At 46.2% G+C, this 15,066-nt stretch overlaps 1 protein-coding gene across 4 annotated transcripts in view; it reads left to right on the forward strand.

Annotated features, from left to right (window-relative positions):
- Nucleotides 1–15,066, forward strand: part of HTT (huntingtin) — a 136,443-nt gene that overhangs the window by 48,036 nt on the left and 73,341 nt on the right. For all 4 annotated transcript variants that reach the window (XR_003520794.2, XM_027598953.2, XM_027598952.2 and 1 more), the window contains 12 exons: nucleotides 227–345; nucleotides 2,304–2,415; nucleotides 2,953–3,090; nucleotides 3,935–4,093; nucleotides 4,183–4,280; nucleotides 5,351–5,490; nucleotides 6,488–6,551; nucleotides 6,802–6,902; nucleotides 9,538–9,684; nucleotides 11,371–11,491; nucleotides 13,057–13,133; nucleotides 14,372–14,523. Coding sequence is in view for 3 of the 4 variants with exons in the window: in XM_027598953.2 (XP_027454754.1) it covers nucleotides 227–345; nucleotides 2,304–2,415; nucleotides 2,953–3,090; nucleotides 3,935–4,093; nucleotides 4,183–4,280; nucleotides 5,351–5,490; nucleotides 6,488–6,551; nucleotides 6,802–6,902; nucleotides 9,538–9,684; nucleotides 11,371–11,491; nucleotides 13,057–13,133; nucleotides 14,372–14,523 (1,428 nt within the window). In the remaining variant the exon portion in view is untranslated. The remainder of the gene's footprint in view (nucleotides 1–226; nucleotides 346–2,303; nucleotides 2,416–2,952; nucleotides 3,091–3,934; nucleotides 4,094–4,182; nucleotides 4,281–5,350; nucleotides 5,491–6,487; nucleotides 6,552–6,801; nucleotides 6,903–9,537; nucleotides 9,685–11,370; nucleotides 11,492–13,056; nucleotides 13,134–14,371; nucleotides 14,524–15,066) is intronic.

A 15,066-nucleotide genomic window follows, 5' to 3' on the forward strand; every position in this document is an offset into this window, starting at 1 on the left:
CTGACATCTCAATTTTACCTTAGCTTCCAAGGAGAAATCTTTGGGTATCTTTGTTTTCTGAGTTGTAAATAGCAAATGAGGAAGGTCAGTTGAGGAATGACTGTCCTTGTTCTTGATCTAAATCCTGTAGTTCCATATGGACTTTGTATAAATAAGAATATTGGTTTTTTTTTTTTTTTTTTGATTGGAAACTTGTCACTCCATCTCGATTTCTCTGATTTTGAAGCCCTGCGGCAAGCACATTTATTGAAAAGTATGGGCCACAGCAGGCAGCCCTCTGACAGCAGTATAGATAAATTTGTCTCCAGAGATGAAGCTGCCGAACCAGGAGATCAAGAAAACAAGGTGAGACATTTAAGCACGAGACCACTCGGCATTCTGAGTTCGTGTGAGTGTTTAAAATCACTCTGGTTACCGGGCGCCTGGGTGGCTCAGTCGGTTGGACGACTGCCTTCGGCTCAGGTCATGATCCTGGAGTCCCAGGATCGAGTCCCGCATCGGGCTCCCTGCTCGGCAGGGAGTCTGCTTCTCCCTCTGACCCTCCCCCCTCTCGTGCTCTCTCTCTCTCTCTCTCTCTCATGCTCTCTCTCAAATAAATAAAATCTTTAAAAAAAAAAAACAACTCTGGCTACTGTCCGTGTGCCTTGCTTCTAGCTTTCCCATCTCTGAGCTGCTCAGCTATTTCCCCTTAAATAGTGACCCCCTTCCTAGGTGTGCTCTTCTTTTCTGCCACTCCAGGTACTACCCAAATCCTTGAGAATTGCCTGAAGTTCTGCTTCCTTGAGAGTCCTTCCCAGACAAATCTGCCTTACACTGATTGCTACCCCACCTGATTTCTTGGGCCATTCATTTGACGATCATGCGTCGTCTTGCAGCATTTCTTGTTTTTGTTCATTGAATGATGCATTATTTGTTTATGGAGGTAAAGTACATATGAAGTTAGCTGTTATGACTGTTGTGGAATGGATAGCTCAGTGGCCATCACCACCCTCCATCTCCAGAACTCTTTTCCTCTTCCCAGATTGAAACTCTGTCCCCCTTAACCACTAACTCCCCATTCCTCCCTCCTCCCAGCTGCTGGCTCCCACCACCTACTTTGTGTCTCTGTGGATGTGACTACCCCAGGAAGCGCATACAGGTGGAACCATGCAGTGTTCTTTTGTGACTGGCTTATTTCACTGGGTATAATGTCCTCAGGGTTCATCTGTGTTATAGCAGGTGTCAGGATTCCCTTGCTCTCTGACACTGAATAATATCCCACTGTGCAGATGGACTCCATTTTGGTTTTCTGTTCATCCGTTGATGGGCAGTTGGGTTACTTCTGTCTTTTGGCTGCTGTGAACATGGGGATACAGGCATCTCTTCAAGACCCTGCTCTCAGTTCTTTTGGGTATACACCCAGAAGTGGAATTTCAGGGTCCTCTGGTAGTTCTAGTTTTAGGTTTTTTTGAGGACCCTCCGCACCGTTTTCCACAGGGGCTGCACCAGTTTGTGTTCCCACCGGCCGTGCACAGGGTTCCAGTTTCCCCACGTCCTCTCCAAGGCTTGTCATTTTCTGGCTTTATTTGAGCGTAGCCACCCTACTGGGAGTAAGGTTGTATATCACTGTGGTTTTGACCTGCGTTTTCCTAGTGATGAGTGATGTGGGACATCTTTTCCCATGCTTACTGGTGATTTGTATGTTGTCTTTGGAGAAATGTCTGTTCAAGTCCTTTGCTCAGTTTTTAATCAGGTTTGGGCTTTTTTGTTGTTGTTGACTTATCCATTGAACTGCTGTAAGTGTCTTGTCTTCCCTTAATTTTAAATTCCTTGAGGGCAGGAAACAGTTTTTTGTACTTAGTTCCTCTGTAGATGCTCAGTCATCCTGTAGCTTCCGCACTTCCTCCCAGGTCCCGCTCCAGCCAGGTCTGCTCCCTCTCAGCTCTGGGCATTCCCAGGGCTCTTGCTTGCGCTTAAGTAGCTTCCCCTTGTCCTATAGATGGTGGCTCATGCTGTCCTTTGCCGAGCAGCCTCTCCGGAGTGCCGGCTCCCAGCTGCCCTGTCTCCAGAGTGCCCTCCCTGCACACTGAGCTCATCCCTGCCACCGCCCACGTGGCCCTGCGGCTTAGCTGCCTCTGACCGCGCTCTGATTCTGCTCCACCGTGGTCTGTGAGGCCAGGCTTGTGTGTGACAAAGATGGGCATCTCTGTGTCCCCAGCACCTGGCATAATTGCTGCTCTGGACCTGTTTGTTAAACACACTAGTGAGTGAGTGTATGGGTTCCTTGATCCTAAGACAAACAAGCGTCACTTTCTTTGTTGTAGCCTTGCCGGATCAAAGGTGACGTAGGACAGTCTACCGACGACGAATCTGTTCCTCTTGTCCATTGTGTCCGCCTTCTCTCTGCTTCATTTTTGCTGACTGGGGAAAAAAATGGTAAGTGTAGAAAGGCAGGTACAGGTGGAACGTGAGGAATGGCACGGAGGGCACTGGGAGAAGGAAGGGAAAGTGGGGCGTCGGAGGGGGATGAGCCACGAGAGACGACGGACTCCGGGAAACAAACTGAGGGTTCCAGAGGGGCGGGGGGCTGGTGAGCCCGGTGCCGGGCATTAAGGAGGCACGTACTGCAGGGAGCACTGGGTGTCGTACGCATCAGAAACTAATGAGGTATTGTAGGGTGATTAACATAACATAATAAAATTAAAACAGACAAACAGAAAAAACAACAACAAAGAAGAAAGGCAGGGACAGAGCTGAAGGAAATACTGAGGTCTCAGGGTCAGCTTGGTGACTGATTCGTGCCTCATTGCCGTGGCAGAGGGAGGGCCTAGAGTCTGGGCCGAGCGGCGGCTTTCGCTGACTGATGGGAGAAGGGAGGGGCTGATGGGGGAGCAGGGTTGGTGGGTCTGCTTTTGTTTCTGTGGAAACTACATGTTGGCTGCTTTGAAGGTGACCTCGGTGGTTTCCTTGCAGTGCTGGTTCCGGACAGGGACGTGAGGGTCAGCGTGAAGGCGCTGGCGCTCAGCTGTGTGGGGGCAGCCGTGGCCCTTCATCCTGAGTCTTTCTTCAGCAAACTTTATAAAGTACCTCTTGACACCATGGAGTACCCTGGTATGTTACAAGTTCACGGCTTGTCCCTCATGTTTAATCCTTCAAAAACTATGTCAAACTGTCTTGGCTGTTTTAGTTTAGAGTAGTACGTGTTTTGAGTTAACTTGTGGTATTTCTGAACTGAGTTGTAGCTCCATATAAAACACATAAATAGTAACGTTTTTGCTTTTTGGACTCCCTGTCGATGCAGTTGTTTCCTTTAAACACACATGATGAGACAATAGATAATGTGGGAATGTAAGAGCCACTTTACATACATATTGGATTTATACCAAAAGCACAAATTGCGTATAATCAAAATTGCTTTGGGTCACACTCTGTGGGGCCAGATGTTCACACTCAGAGACAAGCGGGACCCGAGGGCGAGCAGAACAGCAGCAGATCCGGCCCCTGTAGCACACACGCTGGGACACTCTCTCCTGTTGGAATAAATGGGGGTGGGGCTGCACTTCTAAAATAACCCTCCCATTCCCTCCCTTTCTTTGGGCGAGGGAACACATTTGTGCTTTTGAATTCATATTAGGTAAGTGTGGACTAGTTTGAGTTTCTCTAGTCTGTTTTTTTTTTGAAGTGAAATCTTGGAATTTTGATTATTGGCCTGCAGCCTGGAATTATAATCCAGAACATTGATTGTGTTGAAGTGGTATCAGAGCTATGATGAATCTAGAATCTTTAAACCCCACAATATTTTCTTTACCACTCATGGCTGTCACATTCAAGTCTCTTCTGGATTTGGATTGCCTCCTCACCCTTTTTTTTTTCTTCCCTGAGAATGAAGCTTTTATTCTGAGATAAAAAATTGATGGTAGGGGCTTGTACAGTGGCTGGGCATTTCTCTCCACAGAGGAGCAGTACGTGTCAGACATCCTGAACTACATCGACCACGGAGACCCCCAGGTCAGAGGAGCCACGGCCGTTCTCTGTGGGACCCTCATTGCCTCCATCCTCAGCAGATCCCGCTTCCAAGTGGGAGACTGGATGAGCACCATCAGGACCCTGACAGGTAATAGCAGAGTTTTCAGGGTATCTTCTAGGTAGAATGCCCAAGTTCAAGGTTACATAAAGGCACTTGCTGTTTGCTCTTCTGGTCAGGAAATACATTTTCTCTGGCGGACTGCATTCCTTTGCTGCAGAAAACTCTGAAGGATGAATCTTCTGTGACTTGCAAGCTGGCTTGTACAGCTGTGAGGGTAAGCACGATCTTCTGTGGGAATCGGTTCTCTGGTTAGTGGGGATCTTACCATTGTGATAACTAAAATTGGGCTTAATACTAAATAGTGCTAGACGTTCTAAAACTGTAAACAATAGTAAACGTGCATGTGTCCATCACTCCGCTGCAGAAAGAAAGCATCACCAGTAAAGGTTTATTTAATAGAGTGTGGTGTAAGTTTCAGTACTCAGTGTTTCTTTGAAATGTTCCTTTTCCTAAAGGGTCTATTTAGAAATATACTTTGCCAACACGAAGGGTAAAACCTGTTGAATTAAACACCACTGGCGCTCTCGGGCCCACAGGGCGGAGTCAAGGGGAGTCTCGAGGTTATTTAGTGACCTCTGTGTTGTGTCCCTGCAGTGCCTCCAGCCTTCACGCGGCAGCGTGGTGAACCTCTATAGATTAGCTGATCAGTAAATCACAACTGGCCGATCAACAACAGCAAAAATTAACCCGTAAAAATCAAAGCAAAAACCCAACAGTTGTGAAACGAATAGGATACCGTCCCTTTTGAAAATTTCATGGCCAGAATTGTTCCTTAGTTCCAAATGTGCGCCAGGTTTCAGTCAGTCTGTTTCTCCAGGGGCACAGCAGGTTGCTGGCCCCGAGTCAGCCCCCATCTGCTGTATAGAAGTGCCCACGTGTGCACTGAGGGGTGGGAAGGGCGTGGCCATGGGGGCTATGCCGTTGTTGGGGGGCTGCGGCGTACACGGCCGCTTAGCAAAGGGCACGGGTCCCCTGTCGGACCGGGTCTGAGACTTGTTTTAGAATGGAGTCGTTTACCCCGATCCATGGTCGTGAAATTGGTGTCTGGGAGTAGAGGCCGTGCCCACGACAGCAGAGGAAGAAGGAAAGTGATGTGGAAGGGACACATTCAGTTTTAAACTTGAGTTAATGCCATTTCTGAGAGATGTGGGAAAAATGCAGCATCCCTGCTGTGGTTAGAAGAAGAGGAAACGGGTATATGGAGGCGTTATGTCATAACTGTCAGGAGGCAGTGATGGCACGGGGTTGACCCCGACGCCATCCCGCGACGGCCTTGTCTTCCAGCACTGTGTCATGAGTCTCTGCAGCAGTAGCTATAGTGAATTGGGATTACAGCTGATCACCGACATGCTGACCTTGAGGGATAGTTCCTACTGGCTGGTGAGGACAGAACTTTTGGAAACTCTTGCAGAGATTGACTTTAGGTAAGTGATGAATCAGGTTCCTTAGGTCTGTAAACCCAAGCTGCTGGGAGTTCGAGCCAGGAATTGAAAGGCCTGGGTCAGTTGCTCCTAGTACTGATTCGTGATGGTCGTCGAGTAACCTGTGAGTTGGGAATCTGGGTGGCGTGGAGAGCTGATGCTGGTTTCCTCCTCAGCTTGCTCTGTGCTTGCAGTTTTAAAATACGGGCAGAGGAGTAGATCTTTCTGGTGGTCTCAGTCATCTGAGCATCCTGGATGGCGGGAACAAGAGAACTCAGACTTCTGTCACCCCTGCTTGTGTGTACAAAAGGAATGTCGTCCTCCTTATACCGAACTTAGGTCAGACAGCCCGTCTGTGCGGTTGCAATTAAAAATAACTTGATGCCTTCTGCATTTTCTAGGAATAAGTTTGGTTTAAGATGTTTTCTTTCAGTGCTCTCTTTTAGAAGGGGAAATTTCTTTTATTACCCAGGCATTTGGGTGTTTTTCAAGCCGCTATTGTAGAGTGCTCGTTATGTGCCAGGCTCAGGGCTAGTGCCCTGAGTGGTTAGTGGTTAGTTTCTTTTTACCTCAGAACATCTCCGTGAATGAGGGGTTCCTCTCAGCTCCGCCCGCTGGGAAGGACCCTGGGGAGGGGGCAAGGAACCTGCCCGAGGCCATGCGGGGCTCCCCACAGTCCATCCGCACTCACCTTCCCTGGTGGCTGAGCTCACTCTGAGGCCACTTGGAGTCTCTCACAGTAATAGACAGTGATATGTATTTTGAAGAAAACGGTTTACTGAGTCTGAAATGAGGATGGGAATATGAACTCTACTTACTTAAAAACCTTCGTCCTTCTGTGGGTCTGACGAGGTGTTCTCTCTCCGGCCTTCTCGGTGGCTGGCCCAGCCCCCTCCGGAGCAGCCGCCTTCTGTGTCCTGTGTGTCAGGGTCGTGCAGGCCGACGGTGGGTGTCTGTGGACTCACTAAATTGTTTCGTGTTAAAAATGTTCTTTTGTTAGGTTGGTGAGCTTTTTGGAGGCAAAAGCAGAAAACCTGCACAGAGGGGCCCATCATTACACAGGGGTAAGCAGTTCATTGTTGTGAGGCCGTGTCGTAATTTCTAGGAGTTGCGCTTTCCCGGGGTGTGGTTCTCCTCTGAGCGCGCTCTGTTCTAGATCGACTGTGCGATTCAGGTCTTGACAGTCGTGTTTGTTGTGTGTGAATTTAAGTCTGGTGATCGTGAGTTCTTCCTCACTGGCCTTCCAGAGTATCTTACCTGAAATTGGGTTAAAGACAGACGTCATATCTAGTTTTTTTATCCTTCTCTCTGAAGCTTTTAAAACTGCAAGAACGAGTGTTGCATGACGTCGTCATCTATCTGCTCGGGGACGAGGACCCCAGGGTGCGGCACGTTGCCGCAGCAGCTTTGATGAGGTATTTACCACGCATTTTCTCTCTTTGCTCACTTTCGTGGTGGAAGTGCTAGGTGGTAGGAGGAGGGGAGCTGGGTCATCTAGGGAGTAGGTCAGCATTCCCAGATCCTGGCGCTCACTTTCAGCTCCTCTGAAACTATCAGACAAGATACTATTTACCGCCCAGGAGTCAGAAGTGAGGGTGAAAACAGGGCTAGCCTCCTGCTGTAAAAGTGATGCGCTTTCACTGTCAGAAGTTTGGAATATAGAGAAGAGCACGAAGAAGAAAATAGAAGTCTCCTTCAGTTCTGTCACTGGAGATAATCACTGTGAACATGTTGAGGTATATCCTGTGTACGAGTCTCTTCAGAACTAGGACCAAGTGTACGTGCAATTTTGTGATCTGATCATTTCCACGTAATATCTTATTACATCTTCCTGCTGTGAAGGAAGTGCTGTAAAAAAAACCTGTGGCCACCAGTGATGTCTAGGGCCGCACCCTGTGCGCAGATATGTTCATATGTTTGTACTGAAGTGCATGACGTGTCATACAGAGTGAGATCAGTGAAGGCTATGCATGCTGTTTCAGAAAGAGAAATTGTAGTTAGTGACCAGTAGTTTATTCTTGTAGTTGCGATAAACTTTCATGTAAATATTATTTGATTGGGTGCTAAGTTTTCTTTGACTTAGATAATGATAATGCTCATGAATACGGTTATACACAAATGTTTTTGTGTACATTTTTTTCCTTAGAATTAATTCCTGGAAGTTGAGTTACTAGGCCAAGCTTTCTGATGTTGTTGTTGCTTTTTTTTTTTTTTTTAATTTTTCATAGCTTTACTGAAGTAATGCTTTTATATCCCTTAACATTCACCCATTTTAAGTGTACGATTTAATGATTAGTAGTAAACTTACAGATTTGTGTAGCCATCACCACGATCCCAGTTTTAGAACATTTCCATTACCCCAGAAAGCTTCCTTGTGCCCACATGCAATCACGAATCCACTTCCTTTTCTGGACATGTTATATAAAGGGGATCATACAGTAGATGGACTTTTGCCTCTGGCTTTTCCCCCTTAGTTTTCAGGGTTTGTCCATCCTGTCATGTGTGCCCGGAGTGCGTTCCTTTTATTGCCTTGTACATAGTTCTCCATTACAGGGGCGACACTGTCTTTTCTTTACCCAGTCACCAGATGATTGATATTACTTCCACTTTTTTGGCTACTATGGATTGTGCTGGCTGAACATTTGCCCACAAGATGTCGTGTGGACATATGTTCTCATTTCTTTTGGGTCAGTACCTAGAAGTGGATTTCTTATGGGTTTTGGTACTTCCTGTGAAATTGCTGTCCAGAAACATACCAGTCTCTACTTCTTAATGACCAGAATATGATTGTGCCCGATTCTTCTCACCAAAAAAAATTTCAAAAAAATTAAATACCTGTCAATTGTTGAGGCAGAAATTGGCATTTCTTTTTAAAATAACTTATCTTTTAAAAGTAATAACACATGTTTGCTGAGCAAAATTTAGGGAAAATATAAAATAGGAAATAAAAATCTCTGTGATCAAACTACTCAAAACCAAAGTTCCATTTTGATGTATATCTTTTTTTTTTTTAAAGATTTCTTATTTATTTATTTGACAGACAGCGAGAGAGGGAACACAAGCAGGGGGAGTGGGAGAAGGAGGAGCAGGCTTCCTGCTGAGTAGGGAGCCCGATGCGGGGCTCGAGCCCCGGACCCTGGGATCATGACCTGAGCTGAAGGCAGATGCTTAGTGACAGAGCCACTCAGGCGCCCTTGATGTATATCTTTTCTGTTTTCAATGTTGTCATTTGCATATTTCTTTGTTTACTTGTGAGGTGTTCCTTTTCGTGCACTTAGCTGGGTTAGTATGACTTACCTAATCAACGATTTTGGGCCTTTCCCACTTTCTGCAAATGACAGCCATTTATTTTACCTTAGAAAAAAGTTGTACTTGTGATCATATCTCCACAGAAGAGAGATTTTAATCAAGGATACTGGGGTTTGCAATGTGATGAAACGGTGGTTTCTAAGAGTTATGAGCCCTGTCCACAAGGGTATGAGTACACTCATGCAGAACATGCCCTGTCCATTGCAGAAACGAGCCCTTCTGTTCTTTTGGGAAATGTTGCCTGTATTCTGCTTTTGAGTGGAGTGTAGATCTGTGAGGGACGTCTGCTGGAGCTTTGCCATCTGGGAGTGTGTGGGCTGGTTTTGCAGGCAGAATTGCAAAAGGGAGTAAGGGCCGGCCCCTGGCATTCAGATCTGCTCTGTGCTCAGTACTTTCCGTGGACAGTGGCTTCATGTACCTATTCATCTTGCTCAAGAGGACTGGAAATAGAACTTTAACTCAGAGCATTTTATTATATGTAGAGAAAGGTACTTAATCCCACAATGGACAGAAAGGAAGTGCAGCGCCTCGTTATATCAGGGTTGGTGTGACCGGTATGTGGGCAATTGGTCCTGGGACGGGCAGCCCCGCTCTGCTGGCCTGGAGGGCCCCCTAAAGGAGGGAGCTGCTGTTAGTGGGTAGACCATGCTGCAGGCTTCCCCACCTCAACAGAGGAGGGTGGTGCATCACAGGTGAGTTTCAGAGACTTCCGTCAGTAAATATACTTTACTTCTACGGTAGGCTTGTCCCAAAGCTATTCTATAAGTGCGACCAAGGGCAAGCTGACCCCGTCGTGGCTGTGGCGAGGGATCAAAGCAGTGTTTACCTGAAGCTCCTCATGCATGAGACGCAGCCTCCCTCTCACTTCTCCGTCAGCACCATCACCAGGTACGTGTGCCGTGTGTGGCCTGACGTCATGGGTGGGAGGGGGACTTTCCTGACACTTTGTGCTTTCTACAGAAGAAGCTTCAGGTGAGGGCATTTGCATAGGTGCTCTCCTTGGTAGGGTGTCTGTCCTTTCTGGGATCCGCCGCCCATCTTCATTTAGGAAGCTCGGCCATAGTCACAGCGAGGACTTCATGAATCTTCTAATCCGTTTACTACCAGCCACGTACTCATAAGTGTGTTTTGTGTGTGATGCTTATGCTGTGTCTTATTTAAAACCTTGTCCGATAATGTTTTCACTCTATCACTCTGTCTGTGTGCTCTATCCCCAACTGTTAGGGGGCTGGGCAGGGTTAGTTAGGGTTGTCACTGGTGCAATGCTTTGCACTTACTACTATTCACGTTGGTTGTGAGAAGCTTTTAAATGCTGTTGCCGTTGGCGGCACACAGCCTGCTCTTGTCGGGCCTCAGACGAGCACAGACTGTGGAACTTGTTAGTGCAGAAACGCTTTAATGAAGCAATCATTCCTTCGAATTTTAGTTTGCAAAGAAGGCTGCAGAGGTGATCATAAAAGACTATCTCATGCAATTTAACTCTCTGTGTTTTAAATGTTATTTTAAAAATGAGTTTTATATGTAGCTCTCCTGTTTGTTAGTGGCAGTTTTTTTTAAAAGCTTAGCTGTCAAGGCTGAGATATTTGCTTGATGCTTTTGTTGTGAATTTGGAACTCAGCTCGTCAGATTTGGAAGTTATTTCTCAGTAGATAACATCTCACGTAAAGATTGCTTTAAAAAAACACATGGACATAATTTTCTCAGAGAATTTCCTTTTTGTAAACCTAAGAAGTGGTCTTTTCTTCTCTCTGAGAAGATTCGGGGTAAATATTCCTTAAAGATAAGCAAAAGCAGTGTGAGAGGGTCTCATCAGGAGTTGAACAAGCTTAGGGTAAATTGCTGTTTCTGAGCGTCAGTTCAGAAAATGCCAGCAGAGATGAGTATAATATCGCATTAAATTGGTTTACTCACTACTACTTTGAAAGTCTTCCCCGTTTCAAACTCAGCCTGGCCTCTGGACATTGGCTGTGTTATTTGGTTCTTGCATGGCCAGCTCCGTGGCCAGCTGAGCCGCGCCGTTGGCACCTTATTAGCTGCCTGCTGTTTGAGAATTGATGTGGGAAGAAAAGAGAAGTCTTCTGAGTTTTGTTGGGTTCTGAGGACACTGGGCGATTCAGAACTGAATCCAGCACTAATCCTGCTTGGGCTCTGCTGACAGGGCCGGGGACTCAGGATCTGTAACCTCAGCAAGGGGTGGAAATCGGTGTGTGCCGTGAGTGTGGTCTCGGGAAGCACCGCGGCAGCCCCACGGTGGAACCAACACTTTCGTCTTTCCTGCAGTCGGGACTAGCTTCAAGAAGGATTTCTTTCAACTTATAAGTTTGAAAGATGAGTGCTTTGGACAGATGGAGAGGGGACCGTGAGGCTGTGGCGGGGCAGCGCTGCCCGGGTGCCACGGCGTGGGTGCTTGGGGCAGACTGGGCTGGGTTCACTTCCGGTCTGTCTGTCACGTCAAAGTCAAGACTGCTAGAACTTCTCATAGGCCTTAATCTTAAACTTAGAAATGCCATTTGAATTTTGGAAGTGTCATAAGCTTTAGTAGTAGGGTTTAAGTCTCCGTGTTTTTCTCGTTAGAATATACAGAGGCTATAACTTACTGCCGAGCATGACGGACGTCACTGTGGAAAACAACCTCTCCAGAGTCATCGCGGCAGTTTCCCGCGAACTGGTCATGTCCACCACACGTGCACTCACAGTAAGTCTCCTTGGTTGGCCTTGGTGAAATTGACTCTGGGTGGTTCCTGCAGTCGGTTCTTCATGGTGAGTTGCTGTGTGAGAGCTTGCATTCGTGGGGCTAAGAACTTGTGCTTCCCAGAACAGAATCTTGGTGTATTCTAAATGGAGATTACACAACTATTTTTTTTCCTGATTATTAAAATAATACATGCTCATTGTAAAAAAAACTGAGCCAATACAGGAAGACATAAAAATGAGAATAAAAACTGCCGTGATCGAGTTGGTAACGTGTCAGAAGTTGAGAATGCCTCCAATATAACTGACTCCGTGATGTGTGATGGACCCTAAGGGGAAGACATCAGAAATGCCAGCCAAGGTGTTTGTATAACGTACTCACCTGTATTGTTTTCTGTGACGCTGGCATCGGAAAAGGACTGTGATGTCCAAGAATGCACGATGATTAAATTCTGATTCCAACGAAACTCACATTTATTATGCACCCATTGACATAGGCTTTGGGGACTGTCTAGTGCTACAGAGTGGCGGAGTGGGGGTGTGCTAGCGTGTAGTCCGATCTGTTAGGAAGTCCTATTCACACAAGTACCTTTCTCACGAACTCAGGAAAGTGACTGGCAGAAAATGGCCAAAATGAATTTTGGGGCTGTGATCTTTGTTTCCTTCTTCATATTTTTCAGATATTTACATATTTTCAAAAATGAACAAGGGTAACTTTCATAATCAGAAATAGAGAATATTATACAAGGTAGTGTTAATTTGCTGATTGCCAGGTTATCCCTCATTGTTTATTTTATGTGACAGAAGAAATGCTTACTTGTTGTAGAAAATGCCAACAATTAGGATTAGGCTGTCTTGATAAGAATATACGTGCCTTTTAAACCTAAATATTGTTTGGCCTCTCTAGTTTGGTCTTCCCTTGATTTGTTTAAAATATCATAAACTTCACTTATTTGTATTTATTGTGGCTTCCATGTGTCAGGCACTGTTCTAGGCTTGGGATATAAACACAGAGAAGGGTCTGCGCCTTTGTTGTCCTTGCAGTCTGCTCAGGAGATGGACGTCAGTGAGCTCAGGGCAGGGGCAGGGAGGTGGGATCGTTGGGCATTCTGATCGGAAGCGCTGCTCCAGCTGCCGGCCTGTCTTCACGGCACACGATGAGCCCTCCTTAGAGCCTGTGTTTCCCATGCCTTGCTCTGTCTTTGAAGGATGAATGGGTGCCATGGTAGGACCAATATCGTTAGACACAGACCTCAATTATGTTTTCTTTTTTTTTTTTTTAAAGATTTTATTTATTTGAGAGAGAGAATGAGAAAGAGAGAGCACGTGAGGGGGGGAGGGGCAGAGGGAGAAGCAGACTCCCCGCTGAGCAGGGAGCCCCATGTGCGGCTCGATCCCGGGACTCCAGGATCATGACCTGAGCCGAAGGCAGTCGCCCAACCGACTGAGCCACCCAGGCGCCCTCAATTATGTTTTCATTGTTCGTACTTTTTCTGAAGGTGAAAGGTTCAATTTAATAAATGCTTTTTGTGCGTGGCTGTGATTTTACTATATCCTCTTCTCCTTTAGTTTGGATGCTGCGAAGCTCTGTGTCTCCTTTCAACCACCTTTCCCGTCTGCATTTGGAGTTTAGGTTGGCATTGTGGGTATGTATTTTTCTCAGCATATGGTCATCTACACTCATGTGATACAGACATCGCTATTGGAATCCTGTGTTTTCTTTCTTAAATCTTTTCTCAGTGTGACCTTTTGGAAACATACCCAAAGGAATCCTTGCTTCTGCCCTGTTAGCTGTGTGGGAAATTACTGATAGAGCTCTTGGAAAATTTGGATTTGCTGTGATTCTCATGGTGTCAAATGCTCACTCTCAAGTGCTTTGGAGGATTTCAGGGTGTCATTTGTAGGTTCATTTTGGACAATTCACATATGTTGGCAAGACGTTTCTAATTGGCTTGATTCTCTCCAAATGTCTACACTGTGTACTAGAAATTTAGAAACATTTTTTGTTCGAAATCAGATGTGACCTGTCATATAAAATCATGATGAGCTAAAGGAACTGGCAAGCTTATATGAGCAGTTTCTATTTAAAAATGAGTTTCTTCCACTAGATGGCCCGAATAGCATCTGTGAAATAATTTCGAATCTCCTACAGCACTAAGGAGTAAGCTTTTATTATGTGTACCAATTACTGAGAAACATTTTGGTGACTCGCCATCCTATTTGGAAGCAAATCTGTAGATTTCTTGTGTGTCAGCATATGGCCAGCTAACATTTGCTTGGAGTGGATGGATTGCTGGTCTAGAGTGGTTGCTTCCTTTTGTCCACAGGTAGTTATCGAGCAACCTGTTTCTGGTCAGAGATCCAGCACCTGACCTGACTAAGCAACTGTGGCATTGGAGTAAAATATGCTAAGGCAAAATTCAGACAAAGCTAAAAAGTTATAAAAAAGAGTTTCAATCATTTTTTTATTATTATTTTTTAAATATTTTATTTACTTATTTGTCAGAGAGAGAGAGCGCACAAGCAGGGGGAGCAGCAGAGGGAGAGGGAGAAGCAGGCTCTGCACTGAGCTGGGAGCCCGAGGTGGGGCTGGAACCCAGGACCCTGGGATCATGACCTGAGCTGAAGGCAGACGTTTAACCATCTGAGCCACCTCGGCATCCCCCAGTTTCAGTAGTTTTAATCAGATCTGCTACCTGGTTTCCTTTCTCAATGATATTTATGGAGCTGTGGCTTATTGGAAGGATGTCAGTTAACAATAGTAAAATCACTTTATGAGCTGGTATAAAACATAGTGACATGCCTTCTTCCTGGTTCATTAGAGAAGGCAGGACTGTCTGATTTAAAATTTTTGTCGTTTGACCTGGCACACATCTGCTTCCAGGGTGCCCCCGCTGAGCACCTCTGATGAGTCGAGAAAGAGCTGTACTGTTGGCATGGCCACAATGGTCCTCACCTTGCTCTCGTCAGCCTGGTTCCCGCTGGATCTCTCAGCCCATCAGGATGCTTTGGTTTTAGCCGGAAACTTGCTTGCAGGTATTGGTACTGAGCTGAAACAGGGACTTCAGGTCTATAGCTTTCGTTTCCTTCTAGGGAGTGGGGTGGTGAGCACACGGAGGGAAATTACTCCAGTGATGGTTCGATCCTGTAGTCAGAGTGTCCCATGTAACCAGCATGGGTGTGTGCTTTGGGCAGCTGTTCTGAGCCGAGTAGTTTAAAGGAGCCCCTTCCCTGTGCAGTCTCTTAGTTAGCTACAGGTAAACGCATTTCTAATTTCGTTTTAGCAGGCACCACGGCTGTAAGAAAGCATGATATTTGGGCTCTGTTCTCAAGTCAGCCGTGGATTCAGCGAGTGACACACCATAGTACAATGGCAGTGCTGAGGGGCCGTGCTCACTCTCTTGTGGGGGATCAGGACAGGAAACAGGTTTTATGGGCTGGCAGGAAAGGGCACACCAGACGGAGGGTGTAGCCTGTTTGAAGGCAGGGAGACATGAAGAACTGTGTGACATGTGAGGACTGTAAGTGGTTTGGGATGTCAGGTGAGCACGAGGATGGAGGGTGTGGCTGGTGGGGAAG

The sequence above is a fragment of the Zalophus californianus genome, chromosome 2, assembly GCF_009762305.2.
Source record: "Zalophus californianus isolate mZalCal1 chromosome 2, mZalCal1.pri.v2, whole genome shotgun sequence".
NCBI classification, from domain to species: Eukaryota; Metazoa; Chordata; class Mammalia; order Carnivora; family Otariidae; genus Zalophus; species Zalophus californianus.